Below are 23747 nucleotides of genomic sequence, written 5' to 3'. Positions count from 1 at the left end.
GCTGGTTGGTAGGGCAAAATAGCTCACCTAACCATGAATGTGTTTTCGATCATCATGCAAATCACTTCCCTCTCTAGGCAATGTTTTATATTCAAATAGTGAGAATCTCAGCGGTGGCTTCTTCTCCTGGCTTATTTTCAATTCACTTGGTTCAGACAAAGACACAGTGATCTGTACGATACGATACTGACCTGTACGATACGATACTGCAGCTTCCATGCATGGACATGAGGCTGAAGCAACTCAAAAACTAATAAAGAGGCGGGCATATCCTCTTAATACTCTCCCATGCTGCTCAGAATAATTAATGAATTCAGAGTTTGTCTTTTTTGAAAAACAGAAATCCTAACAGTCTTTTCAGTAACAGGCATTTGGCTTTAAATCAAATGCCTCTTCTCGATGTTACTGCATGATGTGGCTTTGAAAGGGAACCTGCAGGCAGCTCACTATGGGGGAGAAAAATTCTTTTTTCCTAGCTTTTGCAAAATACTTGCAGCTTCTCTGCTAAGCTGATAACTGCCCAGTGTGACTAACGCTCATGGCTTTCCCTGTGCTGTTGTTCAGCGAGCCATGCAGACCCGGTAAGAGGTTACCCTGTAAGTCCTCGTGTTCAGGTCAAAGGAAAAAACCCTGGGATCTATCAGGATTCAAGGTCTCCTCTTGCTGATACCAGCAGCTCCTGCACCTCAAGTGCTGACCTAAAAAAGCTACAATTGCTTACTCTGAGTTTTCCTGAATGGCTAATGCCAGATGCCAGACAGTCAATGAAGTACATTCTGGAGACAGCAAAGAGGTTTAATATATAGCATTAGTGGGAGTCCTGGGCTTAAAAATAGATTAAGTCACACAAAAATGTGTTTAAACAGACTTAAATTTATTCTCTGGCACATAGGTATTTGCTGATTTTATGGTATTGCTACTGGCAGCTTCTTCAAGGAGGCAGAGGGCTGGCATAATGTAGCCTGGTACAGGAGGGGGCTGCAACAGAGCCACGGAGGGGGAGAAGGAGGAGGAGGAGGAAGAAGAGTGCTCTAGGACCATGTTAGCAGAAAATGCTGCAAGTTACATTGGCTTTGTTTAGAAAGCAATAGGTACCAGATAAAACCAGAGAAATTCCAGTACAACAGGAATCTAATCACAAAAGCACCTCAGTGGCCTTTTCTGGCTGGATGCTGGATGCAGAGGTGCAGGGAGTTTGCTGGAAAACGCTTGGAGCTGGAGGAAACCTTACAGATCCTTCTGCCTTCCTCACTTCTCTGCATTTGAAATGCAGATGTGATTCAAAGCGAATATGACAACTTACAGCTCTTTTCTGTTTAAAGAGCTACTAGATGAACATTTAAAACTACTCTAGCGGGGCTGCAGGGTCTGCCCCGGAGCCCCAGAGACTCGGCTCCTCTGAAAGCACAGAGCTAGCCAAGCCAGGCACCGATACCTCTGCTTGAAGGGAGAGCTGTGGGTTACTAAGCACAGAGCCTTTGCCTCAGGGCCACAGCAGCTATTAACAGCAGAGACCCGTAATTTCTTCACACAGGGCTGCAGTTACACTGACATTGGCAAGGTTCCGTAACACTGTGGTGTCCTCTGAACACTCTCCTATAGCCCCAGCACAAGATGGACAGGTACCCATGAGATGCAGTATCTCAGAAGAAAAGATACGGTGCGAATGCTGCTGAACAGGGTGGCTCACACAGGTAATATTAGATGACCAATACATCATTATCTACCTTTTGGAGCTTGTGGTGGAGCTAAAGGCCTTGCACGCTTTCCTTGGTTCATCTACAAAGTCCTCGAGCTCTGAAGGGCCCCAGTGGTACCAGGGCTCACAGCATGCCATGGGCTGCGTCTCCCCAGCCACCCATGTGGAGTCAGTGTGTTTTTCTGCTCAGGAGAGGGTTCTTGGATGCTACACCTGATCAGTTCCACGTTTTCTAGGGATGTGCTAGGCACTGATGGGGAGAACCCTTTTGGTTGTGGTAGGAATGGCCTGATAGCAGACACAAACACCTCCAACAATAACATCACCTGCCACCTGGCTACAATTTGTAGAGGAAATGGGGATCACACAAAACCCCACAGCGGAGGGAGAATTCCTGTGACATAGTCCCCATCCTTGCACAGAAGGGATTGCTCTCAGGAGAGCAAGGGTGCTGAAGAAGACGAGACAGAGCATCCACAGCCCCTAACTGGTGGCAGAAGCGGGCACTGCTGTGCCATGGCTGGTATCTTACAGCAGGGAGGGAGTGCTGGAGCTCACAGAGCCCTGCATGGATGGGGAAACAGCACCGTGGAAGCTCCTGGGGCAATGGGAGCCTCCAGAAGCCCCTTTGCAAGTGATAACCATGGCTGTTGGAGCAGGAAGTGGTCGCCCCAGTTGCTTCCACAGCAGCTGAAAGCTCCCTGTGGTGTACAGTACGCAGACAGTCTCCCAGGCTGGTAGAGGTAAAGAGGTTACTAACCGCTCGAACACGTTTAAGGCGCTCCTCCAGTTTCTCCTCTGCTTCACGTTCCTTTTGTACTTCCTCCAAACGATTGATCAGTTCTGCAGCAAACTTCTCTGGTTCAACATGGATATCCTTTGGCATTCGGTATGTACGCTGGAGGAAGAACACACCAGGGGTTAGCAAAAGGTGCATGAAAAAATCACATATTTACTCTGGAGGATTTGATAACTGAAATGCCAGTCGTTCTGGTAGAGAGCTGAGGGAAGACAGGATGGCAGATGCAGAGGTGCCGCCTAGGACTGGGGAGTTAGAAGCTGAGCCCCCACCAAGCTCCCCACCTGCCACCAGCTCTGCACATCACCTCATGTAATGGAACGGTTTTCTGGAGCCACAATTCAAAAGCTCTTTCAGTACCAAACTCCTCTTCGGCATGGATGTGCTTGTTTACTCCCCATGTACAGTCAACAGGAATATCCTAGTCTCAAAGGGTGGGAAATGGATGTACAGATGAACTTCTCAAAAATCGTGCTTATAGTAGTGATGTTTTCACTTTGATAAAAAAAGAGGACTCTTATGCACACTTATTCAGCTCACCCCCGGTGGATTAGTATGTGCTGGTCAATCTCTGCCAATCTAGCCCAGAGCCACAGAAAAGAGTGGAAATCCTGTCACCTCCAGGACATCTTACCTCCCTCCATCTTTTGCCATGATTTCCACAAAGCATCCTCTCTTACCAGAGGATCCTGCAGGATCGCATCTTGGCTCTTCAAGAGTCATGCAACAATCCTCTGTTTGCTTCATTGACACAGCAACCTTACAAGCGCAAAGATACTATTTTTCTCCTTGCTCCGAGTGAGCAAGCGAATATTTATGGAAATTCAAGGGCATCCTTGGTTCCTTACATTGAGTTACTTTGTCCCTAAATTCCTGAGCTCTGGGATAAGAACTTTGTGTAGTGAAGTATAAAGCTATCAGCTGCGGTATTTTCCCCCTCATTTTCATCTGTTCCGCATTATTTTGTTAAAATAATAGAAAAAAAAATATGACGCAGCAGAGATAAAAATTTAATTTGGAGGAAAAATATATGGAAAATTCATCAGTATAAATACCTGCATTCAAATATTTCAATACAACATGAGAGAAATTTACACTGTATAGGACCAGAGATAAAATTAAATGTGAAGACATGAGATAATTCATAGCAAAAGAACAAATGCAGCACCAGAAGTAGACATCAAGCTTGAAATCTTTAAAGGAGGATGAGGGACCACCTGAATTTATCCCAGACCAGCCAAAAGATCAATGCAGAAGCCTAAAATAACACTTTGCCTCAAAATCTAACAAAAGTATGCAAATCATACTGTTTTTTCTCTCTCTGCCAGCTGCTGAGTGGAAGGCAGGTGAAGAAAACCAGAGGCAGCAAGTATTCTACTGATGGCCCCAAGAAGCTGAAGACATCTTTCAAGACACCCAAGTTGGGTTACAGAGGTCTCAGTTAAATCACTGGTCGTTTTGTTTGCTTAGAGCAGGAGCCAGCCAACCCTGCCAGCAAATCTCAATTCCAGCACTCGCTGCTGTCAGCTTCTCTTCCACCCTGGATGGTGCTGGGCTGCAGCCTCCCTGGGGACGTCTGTGGACATGATGTGGCTTTGCAGGTAAAAAGGACTACCTGCTCTACCACTTGTTTTCCGTGACAAGCAGAGGGCCAACAGCTCCACCTAAAGCTGTCCCAGGCAGGACTGACCCATCCGAGCTGGGGACAGCCCCAACAAACCATCCCCTTCATCCAGGGATGCAGCCGCTGGAGAAGGCATAACACGTGGGAGCTACCACATGGCTCCCACCCTGGGATGACAAAATCTTTGCTGCCACCATGACCTCCTGCCCTGCAAATCAATGGCCTGTATTTAAAAGAAACACTGCAGAAAAAGATTTTCATCAAGAAAAACGACATTTAGTCTTGAAATACTGGCACAAGGGCCAAAGCAGCATGCTTTGTCCCAGTGCCTTGACCTTGTGCTGCCCAGAAACGGGCCCCAGACATGGTCCACCATGGGGGAAGATGTGGCAGAGCTGGTCGCTGCTCTGTTACTCCCTGAGGAGCTTCTAGGATCCAAATGCTGTTTCCCCATTCCCCCTGCGTAGCCTGGGGGAGCATTTCTGGCTAAGAGAGTCTGCTTTCATCAGAAACCCCAAATGCATGATCATCACCAACCATCTCGTGAGGCAGAGGCAGCAATTCCCAAGGAGGGAAATCTCTCTCTTGCTGGACAAGTCACAACCCGTCGAGTGATGTGTTCACTCCCTCTGCCACGTCAGACATGCCAACTCTCCCTGCGGTTGTTTATACGACAACAGCACCAAGACCTGCTCCGTTATAAATTTAATGAGCCTAATGAGATGCAGCTCAGTGCTCAGCAGTTACAGTCTCGGGTCTCCCCATTGCAGTTACCACAGCGGCTTGCATAGAAAAGCAGAACTGGGAAAAAATTTCCCTTGATTTTCATAGCCTTTGATGCAATGCAGCATCCTCCATCAGCCTCTCCCAAGCCCCCAGCAGCAGTGGGTGCAAAGGCTGAAGCTTCCTAACCTGCATGTTCGAGTTCTGTTACAATGAGGTGGCTCCCTCCAGGCCAAGCAATGCTTATGGACCAGAACTCCGTCTCTGACGAGGATCTGAAGACATTCAGGGTCACTTGCTGTATCCAGGGAACTCAAGAGACTATGATTTTGGTCTTTTACAACTAATACTTCAGCATGTTTATCCAGTCTCTCAAAGTCTGAAGGTGACTGAAGCTCAACTACAGAAATGAGAATAATCGAACCCATGAATCTTTAGGATGAATTTGTTTTCCTCTCTCTTTGATAAACAGCTGTACGTGCAAAACCCATTGCCCTGCCCTTGGAGCTTTCCACTCTGCAAAACAGCTTGCAGAGGTCCTCAGCAGCCTGTCTGAGGGTGCAAGATGCAGATCTCCCCTGCGAAGCCATCTCTGCAAAGGTCTCTCTGACCATCCAAGTTCAATGTGACTGAAGTAAACCTCACTTCACCCCATGGATACCAGTTGTACGTGCCATACGTTGTCCTGGTGGGATACCCATAGTGGTGACTCACAAAAGGTGGGCAAGCAGGATGATGCTCTGAACATCGCCATGGGTCTGACTTTATTCCTAGCTCAAAGGATGAGCTACTCAGACTTCCCCAAAACTAATAGCATTGTAGAGTAACGAATGCAAATTCCCTGTGCTGAAACAATACAGATAACTGCAGAGGGCTCTTTCTATCTCCCTGGACAGCAAACATGGACTGCATTGACCTGGCTCACAAGACTTACAACAACAAAGTGTTTGAACCTTTTATCAAATGACAGGCCTGACTTCGGAAGGAAAGACATGCTCCATCAAAAACCAGCCAGGCTGAGCCTGTGCCCAGAGGAGGATCCTTCAGGGCTTCAGGATTTCGAACCTGTGCCCGGCTTCCCATGGGCTTACAGAGCCCTGCCAAGGGAGTTGTAAATAAGCTGTTTATTGTTCTGAAATCAGAAGGGCTCCAAATGCTTTTGTTCCAAGTAAAGAGTGCAGCACTCTCCGAGAGCTGGCTGGTTTTTGAGGATTCAGCCCTTCAGGTCTGGACCAGAATGAGATCTCTGGACATTCTGGGTCAACAATTCAGAAAGGAAGCACTTCATTTTAAATAATTGTTTTATCTGCAGCTGTTTTAGCTAATGTTTTATTTAATTATCTATCTACTTTTACTTAATGTCACTAGTTCAGATGGGTCTGTCCAGAACCAAACCGAACTGGGCTGGGGAGGCTGCAGAGGACAACAGATGGGAGGCTGAATGCCAGATGGGTTGGCATGAAAAAAATTGCTTAAACTGGTCTGGATGGAGCAATCTTTCCTAGTGACAGATGTAAGGAAGGATTTCTTGGGGTACCTATCACCACAACATTGCCCTTGACATGTGAAGTGGTTGAAGGTCTGGTACCTTTGGGAAGGAGCAGCCTGCTAAGAACATGCAAGATACACAAGCTCTTCAGTAGTTCCACTTAGCACTTGCTACCACGTTTTCTCTTTTTCTTGGACCTGACTGCATGGGAGTTGCATGGATTTTGTTCCATGAGGCAGATGCAAGTCTTGGGTTTTGATGGATTTTACCTTCCCTGAGAAACTGAGGTTTGAGGAATAAGCTGCAGATCAGAACACACTGGCATCCTAAATGTGTGGTTTTGCTATGATCTACACATGAAAAGGCTGAAAGGGAAGAATCTCGTTGCGGTTTGCAGGTTCCCCTTGGGAAGAATAAATCTCAGCTGCTCGAAGCTGAAACAGGAAGTTTTCCAAGGTTATCACTGGGTAGAGGTCTCTAACCGGCCCCAGGGATCCACGGGTTGGGCTGAACCATTTCTGACAGATCTGACTGGGCCAAATCTCCCTTTTCTACAGGAGGTTTGATGCCTGAGTGGCTGACGTTAGATCACAAGTCAATCTTGGAAATGAAAGGAAGATGGCAGGCTAGAGAAGCCAGGAGAAAAGAACTTCTGAACCTCCAAGTTTCCCAGATTCCTCTGTGACATACATTTTTAAAGGATAAATGGTGTTTCCATACCAGAAACACTTGTGGCAGAGCTCATGGATAGCTGGATCTCAGCATCCACTTTAGCAGCATTCAGGGATTAGCAAGAAGTCCCGCTGCTGCAAGGCATTTGAGGAAAATGGCATAAAATGGCTGATGGGAATCCTGAGCAGGTTCCCAACTCGCAGGAGCAGAAAGCTCATTTGGCTGTAGTTATCCAGGCAGCACGAGACCAGGGCTCCTCCTATACGCTCCTCACCTGTACAGCACAGCCGAGTGGTCACTCAGAATCTTCTGTTCCACTCAAGAACACTACGGAAGCCACCTCGCAGCATCCTTGATTGTGGGGAAGGACAGAAGAGCTCCCACCCGATGATCAAGCTACAGCAAGAACATCACAAAGTGGCTTCTTTATGCAGTTAAACAAACAAAAAGAGGAATCCCAAGTCTTAATGCTTGAGGCTGGATTTTTCTGAATTTGCTGGGAAAAAGGAGCATCTCCCATTGTCCCCTGAGAATGGATGAATGAGAAAGCTGCGGTAAAAACAGTGCAACAGCACAGGTATGGCCCTGCATTCTCTGGGCTTTCGCCCTTCCTTTGGGAACTCGCTTGCTCTTTCCTTCCTTGGTGCTCCAAGACTCTGCTCGAATCCAAGAGAGAGATGGAAAACCACATGAAAAGCAACACTCACTTGCTGTGTAATGGGTTCTTGCCAGAGGCACAAAACAAAGGTCTTGTTGCTTGCTAGAGATCTTCACCCACTGCATTCCTGGGCAGAGCGCCATTTCACAAAACACAGCTTTTCCAAACTCAGAGCACTGGTGAGTTTGTAAGTGTGGAAGATGCAGAACACAGCCATTCACACACCAAGATCTCCTGCTGCACGGCATGGCATCCTACAAAACCAGCACACGCCTTCATTATTTGGAGGCAGCATGGCTGTTGAAACTAGCGGGCTGTCTCCTGTGAACATATAATCACTACAGTTTATAGCTCCTGGACCTAACTAAAAGTGCTGCTATTAAAAGCAATGTAAGTTCTTTCAGAATTTTGAGTAATAGCTCCATAACTCATTTGTAAGGGAACAGTAAGGTCTCTAAAGGACTTCTGAAATGGCTTTTCGGAAGTAGGAGGTTCTCTACTATCACTAGGAAAACATGCCATGCATTCTGCAAGCACTATCAGTATGGACTCTGGCTACACTCGTTAGATATGAGTCCATAAAGCCCTTCACTCAAAGGTTGCAATTTCGTCATTGCTACATGTTTAAAAGCATGCTAACCACCAGGCCCAGGTGGCTGATGGAGACCGCTTTAGCTACGGGCTGCGAGATAGCCTAATCACCAGCTTTGGAAAGCAACACTTGAAGAAACATTTGCATGGCTCCTTGCTAATTGGGGACGTTTAATTCAGCAAGTGTGCAGTTAGAGGTGATTTTAAAAGACTAACTTTATAACATTTTACACTGGTGTTGTCAAAACATATTGTCTAATTACCTTCTCCTTTCTTGGCTGATTGATAAGCGAGAGCAGAGCAGTGCCTCTCTGAAGTCGATGCCAATTCTGTGTCAGTAATTGGCTGGCAGGAGGTGCCAGAGTGTCTGAACTAAACTTTTATTCCCTGGAGAAAGACTAGAACTAACTCAACTTCTCAGTCCTCTGCTCCCATATAAACAGGCGTCAAGATGCCTTTTTCCCTGGGAGTTAAAATTACAGCACAGAACCTAATGGGAACAGTGGCTGTTTCACAGGAAAATCCTTGTGAAGCGTCTTGTCTGTAGTTTAGGAGGAATATGTAATTCTACAAGACCGTGTAGATAAATAGGATAATATAAAAAATTATAAGCAGCAGGTGGCCAATTTAAACCGTGTTCCCCCCCTCCTCCCCCCCTTTTTTTAACTGGTTTCCAAAAAGGTCGATAAAATTTAATGCTAAGTAAAACTAATTAGCCTGCAAGGAACTGCTGCTGGAATGACACTTATTCAGTTCAACAAAAGAAATGTTTGGCAGATGGAAGTTCGTTAAAGCAGAGCTCACTATACATATTTAATGCTCCATACTCTTGAGTTTATAACCTGCAGTTCATCGAGGCATTGCCAGTGCGCAAGATCAACAGAAAGCCACTATTATTTTTATCCAAAAGGTAAAGCCACTGACAAGCTTTGAAGTCAGAGAATATTCACTCAGTAGTTCCCACTGTTGGGGAACAGCAACAACAACAACAACAAAAAATAAAGGCCAGGCTTTCAAACTCCAACTCTAACAAAGCCACGCTTACAGTAAAAACGGCATCAAGTGAAATAAAAAGGCACCCAGCCAGCCTTTTCAACAGCGACCACACTGTGAAAGCAACTGTGTGAAAAGAGAGGTGACTGAGCAAGGATGGCTAGTGAGAGTCTGCAGCCAGGGCTTTTATTGTCAACCCAGTGATCAAAGCACAGGAGACCCTCTTAAATCTAAGGAAAATAATCTAATTTAAAAGGCAAAACAAAGAGTGGTGATTTTTTTTTAAAAAATCAGATTAAAACAAGGGTGTATTTCTGCTGGTATTGTGCTGCTTTGAGCAGGCAGGATGAGAACAGCTGCGTCAAGTTTGAAGGCACTTCTGGAAAAAGCAGATGGAGGCTTTTTTTCTCCCTATTTGATTTGTGCTGGAGTCCAGCTGTCCAAAGGGGAAAGAAGCACCTTTTTTCCCCGCTAGATATTAAATGTCACCTGTAACTGCTCACAAAAAGAAAATAATAATAAGCGGAGCTGCAGATGGTGCTGCAGAGCCCTAACAGTTATGCTCATCTTCCCAAAGCTGTTTGCTTACCTGGAGCAACTGGGGAGACAGTATCAGGCAAATGAAATACTTAAGCCTGCGCTTTCTTTGCTCTCCTGCCTTGCATCCCCAGGCGGGCTTTGCTGAGTCCTTGAGAACAGGTTACAGCTCCCTTTGGCTGCCCAGTGCAGAAATACTGTTGCATTTCTCCCCAGCTGACCTTAGCTGAGAGCTACATCATGTCCAGCGACCTCCTACACCTTCCACAAACACCTCCAGCTCACCCAAGGGCACATCATCTGCTTGCCAGTGCTCCCAATCTCATCTGGGAGAAACAACTGGCTGCTGACTGAATGGTTAAGAAAAATTATGTGCTTTAGGCAGTCCTGGATGATGAGTTTGGCAGAAGGCTACCAAGCCCTTTCTTAGCATGCTGTGTTTCCATCATAAAACAGCCCCAACTGAATACAGCGCTAAGGGGGGTTACACTCAAGCAAGCAAGAGCAACTGTACGCTACAGCTCTCACATGTTCTGCATATTTATCTCTGGGGAAGGAGACAATGCTACTTACAGGAATGTGAGGTAGTGGCACACGTCCATTTGCTTTGGCACTTTCTTGCATCTCTCTGCGATGCTGCTTTCGGAGCCTGTACGGTGGGATCCCATCTCTGCCGGAATAAAACAACAACATGCTCTGCTTTAGTGCCTTTCTCTGATACATAATGCTCATTTAAGTCTCACTGCTGCAGAGTGGCAGGTAGGAAACACCTTTACGTTTGAGAAAGGCTTTGCACGCCCAGGGCGAGTGCAGCAGAGCAAGAGGAATCCATGCAGGGAATGATGCTCGCCCGGGTCCTCACAACAGTAATGCTCTGGCACTGGGTGCTGGGGGCACTTACATGGCATCTGCCAGGAGCAGAGCGAGGCAGGGCTCCTGCGACCGCTGCCCTAGGCAGAGGGCAGGGAGAAGGACTTGGACCACATCCTGGTACCTTTTATAGTTGGTTGCTTTCTATAAAAGAGCCCGTAATGTACACAGTAAACCACAGGGCAGGCTAGGAGGGGGGGGAGGAGTGGGAGCTCAGCGAGCATCTACACCAAGGGGAACTTGGTCAGGGAACAAGGTATATATTTTTAAGAGAGCGTGACAACTTCTCAAATGGCTTATCAAAGCAAAGGGGTAGGCTTTGCTGCTCTTAAGACAATCTCTAGCTCAGTCTGAAATTATGGGCTTAATACTGGAGCTACTGTGCAGAAGAACCTAGCCTCTCCCCAGAGGAGGCTGGATGAGGTTAGGAAGGGACGCCATGGGCCACGACACCCAACTGAACCAGCTCTGCTCGGGTTTGTGCCCATGCTGAAAGTGACAGAGGTCTCTGCAGAGGAAGAGACAGTGGTGGTAACGATGCTGGGTCCTGACAGACTGGGAACCAGGTCCGTGGCTCTGCTGCAAGCTGGGGGACACTGCAGACCTGCTCTGATGAGCTGCATGCAGCCCTACAGCAAAGGCAGGGGTCTGGGCACGTGCGGGTCCCAGCAATGGGGGGCAGAGGCATCAGACTCTGCTAAGCCCCCCCTAACGGCAAAGCACCACTGGCTGAGTATGACTTTGGGCAAAGAAAGGAAACGAGTTTTTGTTCTCGCCATTGCAACCACCTTGCTTACACCTAGGGATGAGGAGAATGTGAGTGAAGTGGAGCCCAGTTATGAGATAAGGACACAGGCCCATCTCCGGGTGACACTGGATTATTTTGAGAAAAATCAACGAATGCAAAAACAAATGCCAGCCTGGAGCTCGGCAGTTTGGAGCTTTCCTTTTTTATTTTACACATTTCCCCGATTCAGTAAAAGCAACTGCTTGGGAAGGCTGTGCAGTGCCACAGAAATGGGTGGAAATGAACGGAGGGATTCCGTTGTCCAAAGTACCGAGTAACTTCCATGCACTGGCACTGTCTCCTCCCAGCCCCGCACCACTCCGAGCAGTGCAAATGAGCCAGTCCCAATGCATCTCACACGATGTTTGCACAAGCCAAATGTACTTAGCACCTACCCCCTCCCCAACTGCCAAGCATAGCTGCTTCTCGAGAACATAAAACAGTTTAACCAGGAGAGTTTTAAAGCCGAGATGCCATTTGGCAAGGGAAACACCATTTACAGTGGCGCTTTGCCTGCAAACCTCCTGAGTTACAAGCCTGTGCAAGGATGGTCACCAGCAGCTCTTTGCCCATTTCCATCGTGCCTGCTGCTGCGCTGGCTCCCCGGGAACGTGGGTGCAGGCAGAATCGCCACCAAACTACATCTGAAGAATACAATTTCATGCAGTAACCCAGGCGTTCAAAATGAAACGCCATTCAAATAAAATAAAACCTGTGTTTAATGACAAGTGCTTTTTAGTAGGAAGACAAATGAGAGAACAGAAAATTAGCCAGGCTAATTACAGCTCTGGCTAGTGGCTGCAGGTAATGCAGGAGGAGGAAGAGCACGTCTGGGAGCATCACCCCGCTGACACGTTAGAGGAGCAGAGCAATTCCCCCAAGCGCTGCTATACAGACAGGTGATTACGGTAGCTTTCATTAGGTGGCTTCATTTGCTTTAATGACAAACCTCCATTTGAAAAATAACTTCAGAGTCACAATGGTTAAAGAGTTTTCACTGCATCACGATGCAGCTTTTTCCAGACTTGATGGCAACAAAACAACTGACAATTTTTACAGGAGGGTGTGTGTGGAAATAATCTGGGGGATTATTTTAGCCATTGCTGGTCGGCATCGATAGACAACATTTCAGCTTAACCACTGCACAAAACCCGGGTGCCAGAGCACAACTCGCACGCTAAAGCCACACGGTCATTCGCAGGAAAAGCGGCATTATATTAGAAGGTGCAATTTTTCTTTCTTTCTCTCTCTCTCTTTTTTTTTTTTTTTTTTAATTCTCCCCAGCAGCAGTCCCAGCGGAAAGAGCGACTTTTGTTCCCAGCACAGTAGCGAAAGGCTGATAATGGCCTCTAATCTATCCGGCTTCAAACACATGTTCAGCCCCGCTGTGCTGCCTTTGATGTCATTTTAACTAGATTCCCCAATGCCACCTCTGAACTTGGAACATTCCTTCGTTCAATGTACTGTGCCAACTCAACCAGAGGAAGCAAATTCAAAGATAAGCACTTTAATTTTATCCCAACAAAACCTTATTCAATAGATGGGGGGAAAGCAAGGAAAAACCAATACCGCACTTTTGTTTTCCTTTTGTCAGGTAGCTTGCTTTGAGATATTTTCAATAGATAGAGAAATTTTTTTTATATATATATATTATATATATATATATATATAAAATTAAATATATAAAATCAAAACTTTTTGAGAGCACATTTACTTTTAAAACAAAACTTTCCCAAACTGTTTTTCCTTGTTTCATCACACGATTTTCTTTAGTACCAGAAAGCTCTGCACTGAAATGCAATGGGGGGAGCAAGAGTATTTTTACCGTTTGTTTAATGATAATGCAGCTGGTTTGCTACTGGGGAAACACGAGGGCTTCCTCTCCTCTCTGAACCAACCTGCAAGAGCCTCTGGTGAGCAGGGAGGTTTTGCTGTGGCTCTACAGTTGGACTCTTCTAATAAGGGCTGTCTTTGTCTTGTCTCTGCAGACAGCCTCCAAACCCAACCATTAAGCCTAACAAGTTGGAAATCACCATTTGGGTGTTAAACTTGTTTAAATATAGCAGAACTCCAGGTCATTCTGGATCACTGGCTGTAGGAAAGACAGGAAACAAATCCACAGCAAAACTGATATTTTTCACCAATTACTCTTATCAAAGCACCACCGTCACTGAGAGACCTTTCTCACACAAAGACGTATGATGGGAAAATCGCCAGGCATTTTGGACAAAGGCCAGTCATCTGAGGAATAATATTTAATCTGCAAGGTTTTTTGAAAGAGTAACCACTGTCCTAAACCCTTTTGCTTCAGGGAATGGCCATCCTTCCTCTGGGGCAGGTTTGACTGGAATTGGGGAAGAAGGAGCATCCCTCTGGCCAAGCCCACCAGCACCGGGAGGGCTTTCCAAGCCTCTGGGGAAAGACAAAGCTGTCTCCCAACCAAGACAAGCCACAGGATAAGACCCAGAGGAAGGGGTATTGTTGTTTAGCTGGACCACAACACTGGGCTGAAGAGGAGACATTATCTCTTGTATCCCCCATGTAAGCTCTTGCAGAAACAAAGAGAAGACAGACATGGACCTAAGGCGTTTCTGCATCTGAATTAGAACATTACATGGCAATTTAGTGCATTTCAGCTTCTGCCTGTTGCCTTCCTACCTACAGCTGCCTTAATTTCCCCTGAGCATCCCTGTTGTGACAACCCCTCCCACCCAGAGGCTGTCTCCTCCACTTGGGAAAGATGCTATCTGTGTGCAGGGGTTATTTGAGACAGCAAGAGAAGTTCAGGGCTGCACTGGAAATGCTGCTGCAAGCCTGGGGCAGGCTCTAGGCAGCCCAGGGGGGAGGCAGAGCCCCAAAGCCCCGACCCACCACTGACCCACCGCCGAACACCAGCGGTGAGCGACTCAGCCCCACCTGCGGCCACGGCACACTTGCTGGGCCAGTGCTCGCCGGAGCCTTTCACCGTGTCCTCTCCAGACCTTGCCTCCACGCAAACCAGCTAAAACAACACAGCTGCCGTGCCGATTATAAAAACAGGTTTCAGCGGAGAGGACTGGAGCTGTTTTGCCTACAAGCGCAGAGGAATTCATATGACACAGGAAGACTGAAAAATAATCAGTGGAACACAGGCATTTAAGAGCAATGTTTTTTAAGCCACTCAGAAAGCAAACCTCTCCAACAACAGGGACTGATAACACTTGTTACATAAATTCAACCCATTTCAATAATATTTACCAGTGCTTGGAAAGACATCCTGTTGAAAGTCTGTCTTTTAGGCAAGCGTGCTTGTAGCTGGTACCACAGAAATTATTTTAAAAAACACTTCACTGAGCTGGGAGCTCCTGAAAAGCCTGTGCCTGCCTCCCTTCGTCCCAGCTCAGGAGGCCAGCTGGCCAGAGCATTGCCCAGGTCTTTGCTAGTGGCTTTGCACAGCTGGGCTGTGCTGGGCTGTGCATGCAGCCACATCCAAACCCTGCGCTGCCATGATCAATATCAGAGCTTGGAAGGGAGCTGGTGATAACCGCAATACATCAGAGTACAAGCAACCGCTCGGTGTGTCCGCCTTCTCCACCGACTTGAGTTGGCCAACACTGCAAGAGCAAGCCTTGCATCCAGCCATGCTCTCTGTGCACCCGCCTGCTTTCCCAGTTTATTAACGCTCCTCAATTAGCCGATGCTTGCGTCCTGATTGTCCGGACACATTCTCCTCTGATGGAGGGTCACAGAGGTTTCTGCCTTGGGATCACACCCCGTTCACGTGCTGCCTTGGAGCAGAAGCCAGATTTCATTATTGAGCTTGACTGCTGTATGTAAACATCACACACAGGGAAGAACCTCACTCATCAGCAAACGAGGCTTTTATTGCCACTTTCCTCAGAGGAGGCCTAAATTCAAAGCACCGAGACATGTAAGTCTTGTCAAGCAGCAGGAGTCCCTTCTTTAACTTGCGTCTGGTTGTTCTTCATTTTTGCTGCCTTGAGCAATTCTGCAAAAATTCCTTTGAAACTCAGGAGGCAGATAGGTTCAGCAATGCCATGTAAAAACCGAACAAAACCTGGTACTGGAGTTTTAAAGAATGAAATGAAGAGCAAAGAAAACAGAAAAGAAACTCTGAAAACAGAGTCTTCGTAAGCCAAAGGTCAAGGCTGTATGTCCAGAATCCCAGTTTGGGGATCAATCTGCATGTATTCAGTTTGAGATGCGCAGAAACAAAGATCACAGCTTTACCCTTATGATTTTTGAGACTTACTTAAAATGAACCACTGAGATCGGGTTAGTTATTAACAGAAGGCATCACATGTATCAATGGTAATTAAAGTCCTAGAAGCAGCCTGTGGTGGGCATAGGAGAGATAACGTGCCTAAAGGAAAAAGGAGCAAAGAAAAAAAGAATGCATAGGATGGTCAAACAGAAATCATTCTGCCTGCAAAAGAAATAAATTATGGCTACTGAAATAAAAATTAGGAGGGTGAAGAACTCTGGCATAAATGATCACAACTTATTGCAGGTATAACCATCAGCGCAACTCCATGAGCCTGCTGGACTGGTAGAAGTGTTAAAAGCTAATTAATTTTGAAGAGTTCTTACAGCTGTCTCTCCTGATAACAAGAAGTTACATGACCCCTGCTAGCTTCAGAGTACTCCATATAAATTGATGAATATGAAGAATCACGGAAGGATGTGGCTAAGCAGCTGGATTTGTATCAAATGGAGCCTTTAATTAGCGGTCCTCTACAGCTCTCTGTCCCAGGGGCATCCTCCACCTCCCATGCCCCTTTGGCCTCCTCCATTCTGCAGCATGAGATGGATAAGGTGTAAGGTGTAGGGAGCAGACCGGACTCAACAGCTGCTCCTAAATGGCCCCAAGCCCCCGCAGAGCCAGAGACAAGCATGCTACCTGCTCGCACAGAGCCACCGCAGCAGAGACAGAAGCCCCCTTAGCATATCGCACACTCACCAGCTCACTGTATTAACGGAAGGCAGGTGGGGAACTGTTGCAGCACCTATTAACAACATCCATGACACAGGCTGGGAAGTTTCTCCAACAAGGTCTGACAGCTCCTGACATTCACAGTGACACTAAACGAGGCTCTTGGAGGACTTTGTGTTTACAGCACTGCCGTTAATAAAACCCTCTCCTAATTCTGTAAACCTGTCATCTTTCGCTTGAAGAATCAAAGGGTTTCTGCTCTACAGAAACACACTTTGCATTTGCACTACTAAAAACCAGACCAAACACTGAATATTTTCCCTCAAATCCTTTTTTTCATCACAGAGATGCAGTCACAACAGAATCTCATAAACCCTTTTTTCTCTCTTTGCAGACTATCTTTAAGGAAGGTATCTCATGGGTGAGGTACAGGGCGCTGTCATGAGGGTCAGGACTAGAAAAAAGCAGAGAAGATTTGGCAGGGGCTTACTGGTACAAGTTGTGTTAAAATGCAGTGGTCACCAGACATAAACTAGAACTGGTCAGTCACCAGTCCTACTGAAAAGCATTTGCAGGCTGAGCACAGTTTGGCAGCAAAAAACCTCAAGAGAAGTACCCAGGTAATCAGAAAGCTCCGTCTGACTTTCAGAAGATACTATATCTCAAATCACTTACTATAAAGCCATTCAACATTTCAAATGCCTCTTGCATCTGGCAAGAAACACTGCAGGAACTCCGACCAAGCTTCATTTATTTTAGTTCAATATAAACATTTTACGTTGCAAATGTTGCCAAGACTAAGTAGCCTGCACAGTGGCAAAACAACCCCACTCGAAAAGAAAGTGGGAATGATCATGACCTTGGTCTAGTCAGATATTGCCCCCAACACCGGCTGTGGCAAAGCGTCCCCCAGACGAACGCAGCAGAAGCACCACTGCTAAAGCAACAAACACACTCTTGTCCCACCAGATTGGAGTTACTTACACGCTGCTGTCTGTCAGCGACATTGTATCGGCATCGCTGGACATGCTCTGCTGCTCGCTGTCGTTGGCACTGGTCGCTGGTGCCAACGCGTAGCCCGTGTTGACATAGTAAGGGTTAACAGGCTCTCTCCATGACCCATGCCTGCAAGAAAAATGAGAGTCAAATTAGAAGGACACAACCACGACCAGCTCCGCATCACTAGGCAGAAGGACTCTGCATGGAGCCCCAGCATTGGTGACAGGGTGCAGAATACGCTGTGTCCACACTAAGTGGCACTGATTGAACCATGAACCCTTTGACTCATAACTGGAAGCAAAAGGGAATTCATGGATTAATGAAGATGATACTGTTAAGAGATGAAGAAGGGAGGGAACAAGACTATATGGAAGAATTCCAGTTCCCACCAGGATTTATGGTGTCCATGGGCTAACTGCTTCACACTGTCATTCTATGAGCAAGGTAGAACATCTAAAAACAATACCTAGATAACAAAACAGCATTTTTCTTAGTCAAAATGAGCTTCTGTTCTTCCAACAGTGAGGGATGTGTAGCACAGCTCACCCATTCTGTGCTTGCCTTTACATTCCTCTTCAACATGTTTGCCAAGGGAGGGAGGTAAGGCACAAAATGGCTGTTGCTTACAATGCAGTATCTAAAGCTGACCTCAAATGTCACACGCAGGTACATCAGACACTTGCAAATTCCACCAGGAAGGACCATCTGATCACACCGGCTTTTCCAATGGATCATCTGTTCATGGATCCATGGAGGCTAGTTTGTATACAACCACATGCCTTGTCCTGCAGACAGGTTGTTCAAGTACACGTGCAAGCAGACCAACCTCCTTCCCTTCCACCAAATGACAGGAAGAGAGACTGCCTCTGTGAGCTAACTTGGGAAGCCAGTTCCTTGCTCTGGAGGAGAGCTGCATTAACGGTGAAGCAGCCTGTGAAACAAGCAGGCAAGAGCTCCTTCACACCGACTGCCACCGGCGTAGCAAAGCTACTGCTGCCAATGTGCCTCCAGCTCTGGTACACCGCAGGACAGTCAGGCCACGCAGGCAGATTGTTGTCACTGCAAGTCATTTCACAATTTGCCAGGAGGAACAAGCTGAAATGTTCACACCAACACAGCATCCTTTAATCCCCCACTCTCTCTGCCTACCCCTCTGCATGAAGAGCAGCATTTGCAAGATATCTTGAAGTTGATGAAATCCTGGGTTTTCCAAGCTCTGCTACCAGCTCTGAAAATCAGAGTCCTGTTTTAATTCAGATCACAAAGCTCATCAGCATGAGGTTTTATTTAGTAACTCAGTAACTGGCACCTAGTTGATGTGGTTTGTAATGGACCTTGAGCAAACACCTCCAAGGAGGACACATCTTGCAATTTGTGCTTCCCCGTTCTGCTGTGAAAAGCTTTTCTGGCTGTACTGCAGCGGTCAAAGTTCTACAGACAATAGAAAACTGTCCCTGCCCTGATGAGTTTACATTTAGATAAGACAAGGAAACCCATGAGAAATGCACAGATGGAAGGAGTGGAGGTGAGGAAGACACCAGCAAAGGGACAAGTTAGCAGTTTTGGCACATTTGTACAGAGGATGAATGCAGGACAGCCACCACCTGAACTGGGACTAGCAGACAACCCATTTAAGGTGAGATTTTCAGAATCATTTAGCTATAGTAAGGTACTCACTTACAAAGATAGAAGCATTACATTACCAAATTATTTTAAAACCTGAATTTGACAGGACTGTAGCCTTCAGCTAACACACTGCTTGTGTAGCTCCTATTCACCCTGCCCCTCTGCTCTAGACACAGAACCAATTTTCCTTGTAATACAAGAGGCCATGGGTGTTCATTGGTCACTAAGAAAAATCATACTGGTTTAGGTCCATTATGGGGTCAGTTAGAAACAAATTACCCTCCTATTCTCACAAAAAGAAAACTAACATTTTGCTTGCCACAAACCAACAAAAACTCCAAGCTATTTCTCCTTGGATGATGAAGCTCAGTATAGTTGCAGAGTGGCGCAAAGAGCATTCAAAACTGAGTCAGCTGAGGTTTTTCACAACTGCTTGAGGAAGAGGGAGCCTTGTGAAGTTTCTCCATGCTTGGGTGCAACAGAGTCAGTTGGGTACGAATGCTTAGGGGCACCCTGTGGTGGTGAGTCACCACGGACATCTTCCAGCACACAAACTTTTTGTCTGTTGCTGTAAATGTGCACTGGAGCAACTTTACTTCTATATTCTATCAGATTTCAGAGCAGCTTTCTAGGGCAAACATTTAAGACTGGAAATAATTTGAACAAGTTCACTGTAAAAAGCAAGGTATAATAAGTGAAAACCTTAGCAGCCCCCTTCACCAGTTTTCCCCTTGCGTAATGGTCAGTTCTGAACATTAAAGCAGAGCTGTGCAGTGCAACCCTCCTGTCAAATCTGATATGACAGTTGCATGATGGAGGCTGATACAACCTCTTAAATTGAGGCAGGAATGATGGATAACTCAGGCCTTCCCTGCGGGCAAAGAGAAGGATGCTTTTTGGATAACCCAATTAAAATATAGCACCAACTTCTAGCAGACCTTCTTGCCGGGACTCTCTGAAAGAGACAAGATTATTCTAGCAGTATATTAAGAAAGCACTGTGATATACAGAATAAATAGCACAGATCAATCGATTTCTCCTTTGTATCTGTTGTTACAAAGACAGAACATCATCAGAGTATCTGAACAGTTTGTTGGGTATGGAACTGAGATGGCTGAAGGAACCAAGAGTGAGCAGATGGGTGCTGGGTGGTCCCTGGCCCCTCTGGAGGAGTCCGGATGGACAGGCTCTCTTGCAGCACTCTGTGGCTGTGGGCTTCCCACTGAGGAGGCAGGCAAGCATTTGGTCACAACTACTGTATTTAGTCAAAATTACACACTTAAGCATGTATACAACAGGGATTATTTCCATTTTAGCTCTGCCTCTAATACATCAATGCAAATGTAAACTTTCGGTAAGCATAAGTAGATGGAAAGGGTATAGGATTTCAAAGCAATCATAACAGGTTACATTACTTTTGAGGAATCCATCTGTATTCAATCCTTCTCCTAATGTTCCCTCTCCCTGACAACTCTCTTCAGCTGGCTCGTATCACTATTTGAATGTTTTGTGCCGTGCCTCTGAAGAACGCTTTCAACATCTATTAGGAGGAAAACATTAAAGGAACATGGAGTCTAACAAAAAAACCTGGTCACTTCTGATCTGGGAGGGGAGGCTGCTTTAAAAGGGATACACGCACACTCAGAGCGATTTGAAATGTCAGCTAAAAACCTCACATACCGAGCTCCATGTGCTGATAAGGGCAATAAAAGGAAAGGTGAGCATTTAAAGTTAGACTCCACAAAAATTCCTGTAGACCTCTGGAATTTCATTTTATTTTTTTAGACAGAAAGAGCAATGAACGTTTTTGAAACGAACACAGAACATTTCGCACATTGCAGAAATAAAGCTGCATGTCTCCTCTGCAGCTCTCAGTTGCTCAACCCTCAAAATAATCACATAGGGAACAATTATAATAGAGATCACAGCGACCCAAGTAAGTCAACCTGACCAGCTGCTTTTTCTTTGCATAAAGCCCTCCACTGATCAGTCTAAGTTCTGGTAATGCTGACAAGGGCCAAAACTGCTGTAGAAAACCAGCAAGCATCTCCTTAGGGCTTCCTTCTACCTGTTCAGTTTATTTTTATTTTGCATGTTGTCTTGGCTGCATCCCATTCCCAAATTTCCCACTCCTCCAACCAAGACCAGCACACAGCACTTTGAACATTAGCACCGTCTGATCTTGGAGCTTCAATATAGGTGAGAATAGAGGTAAGGTCCTCTTCAGCCCTCTTGCCCTAGAGCTGGAGTTCCCACAGCATTGTGACTCCCTAAGGGCATCCTTTTACTTCCAGCCCGGGATCCCCAGTCTCCTTCACACAACTTCACGTGATGGCTATTTCCATTTTAAATCAAAGATGCAAAGTCCCAAATTTTTACCGAACATGCTGCTCTTTGCTCTATGCAAAAAATACAGAGCCGGCATGCTCTGGGGCAGAATTGCATCACCTTCAACACCCACAGTGGGAGGAAGATCTCACAGATCCTGCCTGCAAAGCCAAATCCACACGGCACTCCCTTCGGTTCTCAACAGTTACATACCGCTTTCATTGATGTTCTTCATCAAGCATGGGAAAAAAAAAACCTACGGCAAGAAGGAAACTTCCTTGGAGATGAAAGACCTCTAGGTAACTCACTTCTGTAGAATTTAAATTCTCACTGGAGGGATTAAGTTGCACAATGCTCTACTGGCAGGTCTGAGAGACATGGTCTTCCCAAGTCTGCCAGCAGTTCCAGTGTGGATGGAGCAGCTCCCAGTCTAACAGGGAAGCTGAGCTGATCCACCAGTTTTCACTGTTACCATCTTCCCCAACTCTAGCACTGAATTTTTATGACACTGACATCTTCTGGAAGAAAATTTTTACTCAAAAGAATTGATGTTGTGATAGAACCCAAGCAGGCTGGCAGTCCTCCTCTTGCAAGGGTCCCCCACCTGCCTGCACATTCAGCTCGCCAGTGGCATGGCGAGGCTCCTCCAAACCCCTGTGTTATCAAGGAAGCAGTTGTTTGAGACACTAGATTAGTAAACCCAAGTGATAAAGACTCATAAAGCTGACAACTGCAAAACCCCAGTGCATTCTGCTTATGTTCCCCCTAAACAGTGCTTCCAGAAGATTTCCTCCTGTGACATACTCCAAACCTTTGGTCACCATGGTTTTAGGTGAGCAGCCTGTTTTTAACATGGGAGAAATCCCATTTTCTAGGCAGCAAGCCATGAGGCAGCTGATGATCATCACTTTATGAGTTGCCTTAGAAAGCTCTGAGCTGCAGGAGACATGGGGATGTTGGCAAGTCGCAGGGAAGGACACCCCAAAATGGGCTCGACAGAAACTCAAGTTCTCTCACCACAGCTGATGGAAGGTCGAGCAGCTGTGATACCCTCCATCCTGCACAGCTGCAAGGAACATCATGGCAGGACACAATTCCTCCTTTCCTCTTTTGGTAGGTCATGGCTGAGCTGAGGGATGATGCCCAGAGACCACAGACCAGGGCTGCAGCTCAACGAGACCCAGTTACGGAGTCTTTGTGTGCCCACCCTGCTTTTTCACACCAAATTCTGACAGTTTAGTTCAAATTTTTACAGTCCTGCATTTCTGAAGACGACTATTTACAGACCAACATCTGCAGGAGGAAACCAGCACTAAGCACTACTCCTACTTCATGTCTCTGGGCATTTTGCCTTTGTGATTGGGAGGATGTAGTCTAATCCTGAGACATCCTTCCAGCTCATTATTTTGACATCTCCCATTTATTCAGTGTGAAAAAATTAATTTTTCAGTTTAAAAGTTACATACTTCCACCCAAGGAAAAAAAAAAAAAAAAGGCTTCCAAAATGACAGCTCGCTGTGTCTCTGGTTGGCCAGACATGATCAAAGCTCTCTTACTTCTCATACTTACATCTACCAACAAGTGGGTGACTGTCATATCTTTCATGCAGTAGCACATTTCATTATCACAACCAGTCAATCAAATAAAAAAGGTGCACATGTTAGCTTATGATGTACGAGCCGAAGCAAATCCCTTCAGCATATTTAAATAGCATGTGCTGACAAGAGTGTCCGAGCAGCACGGTCACCTTTAAACAAAGGATTAGAACAGCATCCACCAATAAATCTGATTTACAAGATTACATTAATCTACCATCAGAACAAAGAAGTCTCCATTTCCAATCCATGGTACCAACAACCATCACAATTGTTGCACCATACTGCATATAAACCTAGCAGAAATGTCCCCAAGTATTCACAGCACTCCCAAATACATCATCACGGGTATGACTTGGAGCCAAGACCAAAACATCTATGAAGATGCAAAGCTGAAAACCTTTACTCTTGACTGGATTTAACCTGCGCTAAAGATACAAAGTCTGCTCAAGAGGTTAAAATTGGGGATTTAAGCTTATAATTTGATTGCAGATCATCAGGGTTGCTCCACTTAAAACTCTTCCCAATTACTCTGGGTACTCAGACACTGCTGTGCATCTCATCTTTATCACTGCCAATGTCAAGCTAATCACATGTGTTCTAGGCAAGGGCAGCTTCTTCAAAGATCACATCAATTCTGGACAAGTTAATCTGTTCTTTGAGGTCTCCAGATGGCTCTTGCCAAGAAAGTTCACTTCCAGCCCTGCAGCCAGCGAGTGCAGCAGCCCCGGCACTCTGCAGAGCATTACAAAGGAACCAGATCAAAGTTGTGTCTTACAAAAAAATGAAATCTGAAGTTTGAAAAGCAACAGCAGCCTGTCACT

At 46.0% G+C, this 23747-nt stretch overlaps 1 protein-coding gene across 2 annotated transcripts in view; it reads right to left on the bottom strand.

The window, feature by feature from the left end:
- AXIN1 (axin 1) overlaps window positions 1–23747 on the bottom strand; it is a 76653-nt gene that overhangs the window by 17291 nt on the left and 35615 nt on the right. For both annotated transcript variants that reach the window (XM_055805734.1, XM_055805733.1), the window contains exons 3-5: window positions 17360–17500; window positions 10359–10455; window positions 2460–2597 (exon numbers count right to left, since the gene is read on the bottom strand). In XM_055805734.1, the coding sequence (XP_055661709.1) occupies window positions 2460–2597; window positions 10359–10455; window positions 17360–17500 (376 nt within the window). The remainder of the gene's footprint in view (window positions 1–2459; window positions 2598–10358; window positions 10456–17359; window positions 17501–23747) is intronic.

This window comes from Falco peregrinus, chromosome 5 (assembly GCF_023634155.1).
Source record: "Falco peregrinus isolate bFalPer1 chromosome 5, bFalPer1.pri, whole genome shotgun sequence".
NCBI classification, from domain to species: Eukaryota; Metazoa; Chordata; class Aves; order Falconiformes; family Falconidae; genus Falco; species Falco peregrinus.
Note: the sequence above shows the minus strand (reverse complement) of the source record. Positions and strands in the feature narration are given on the sequence as shown.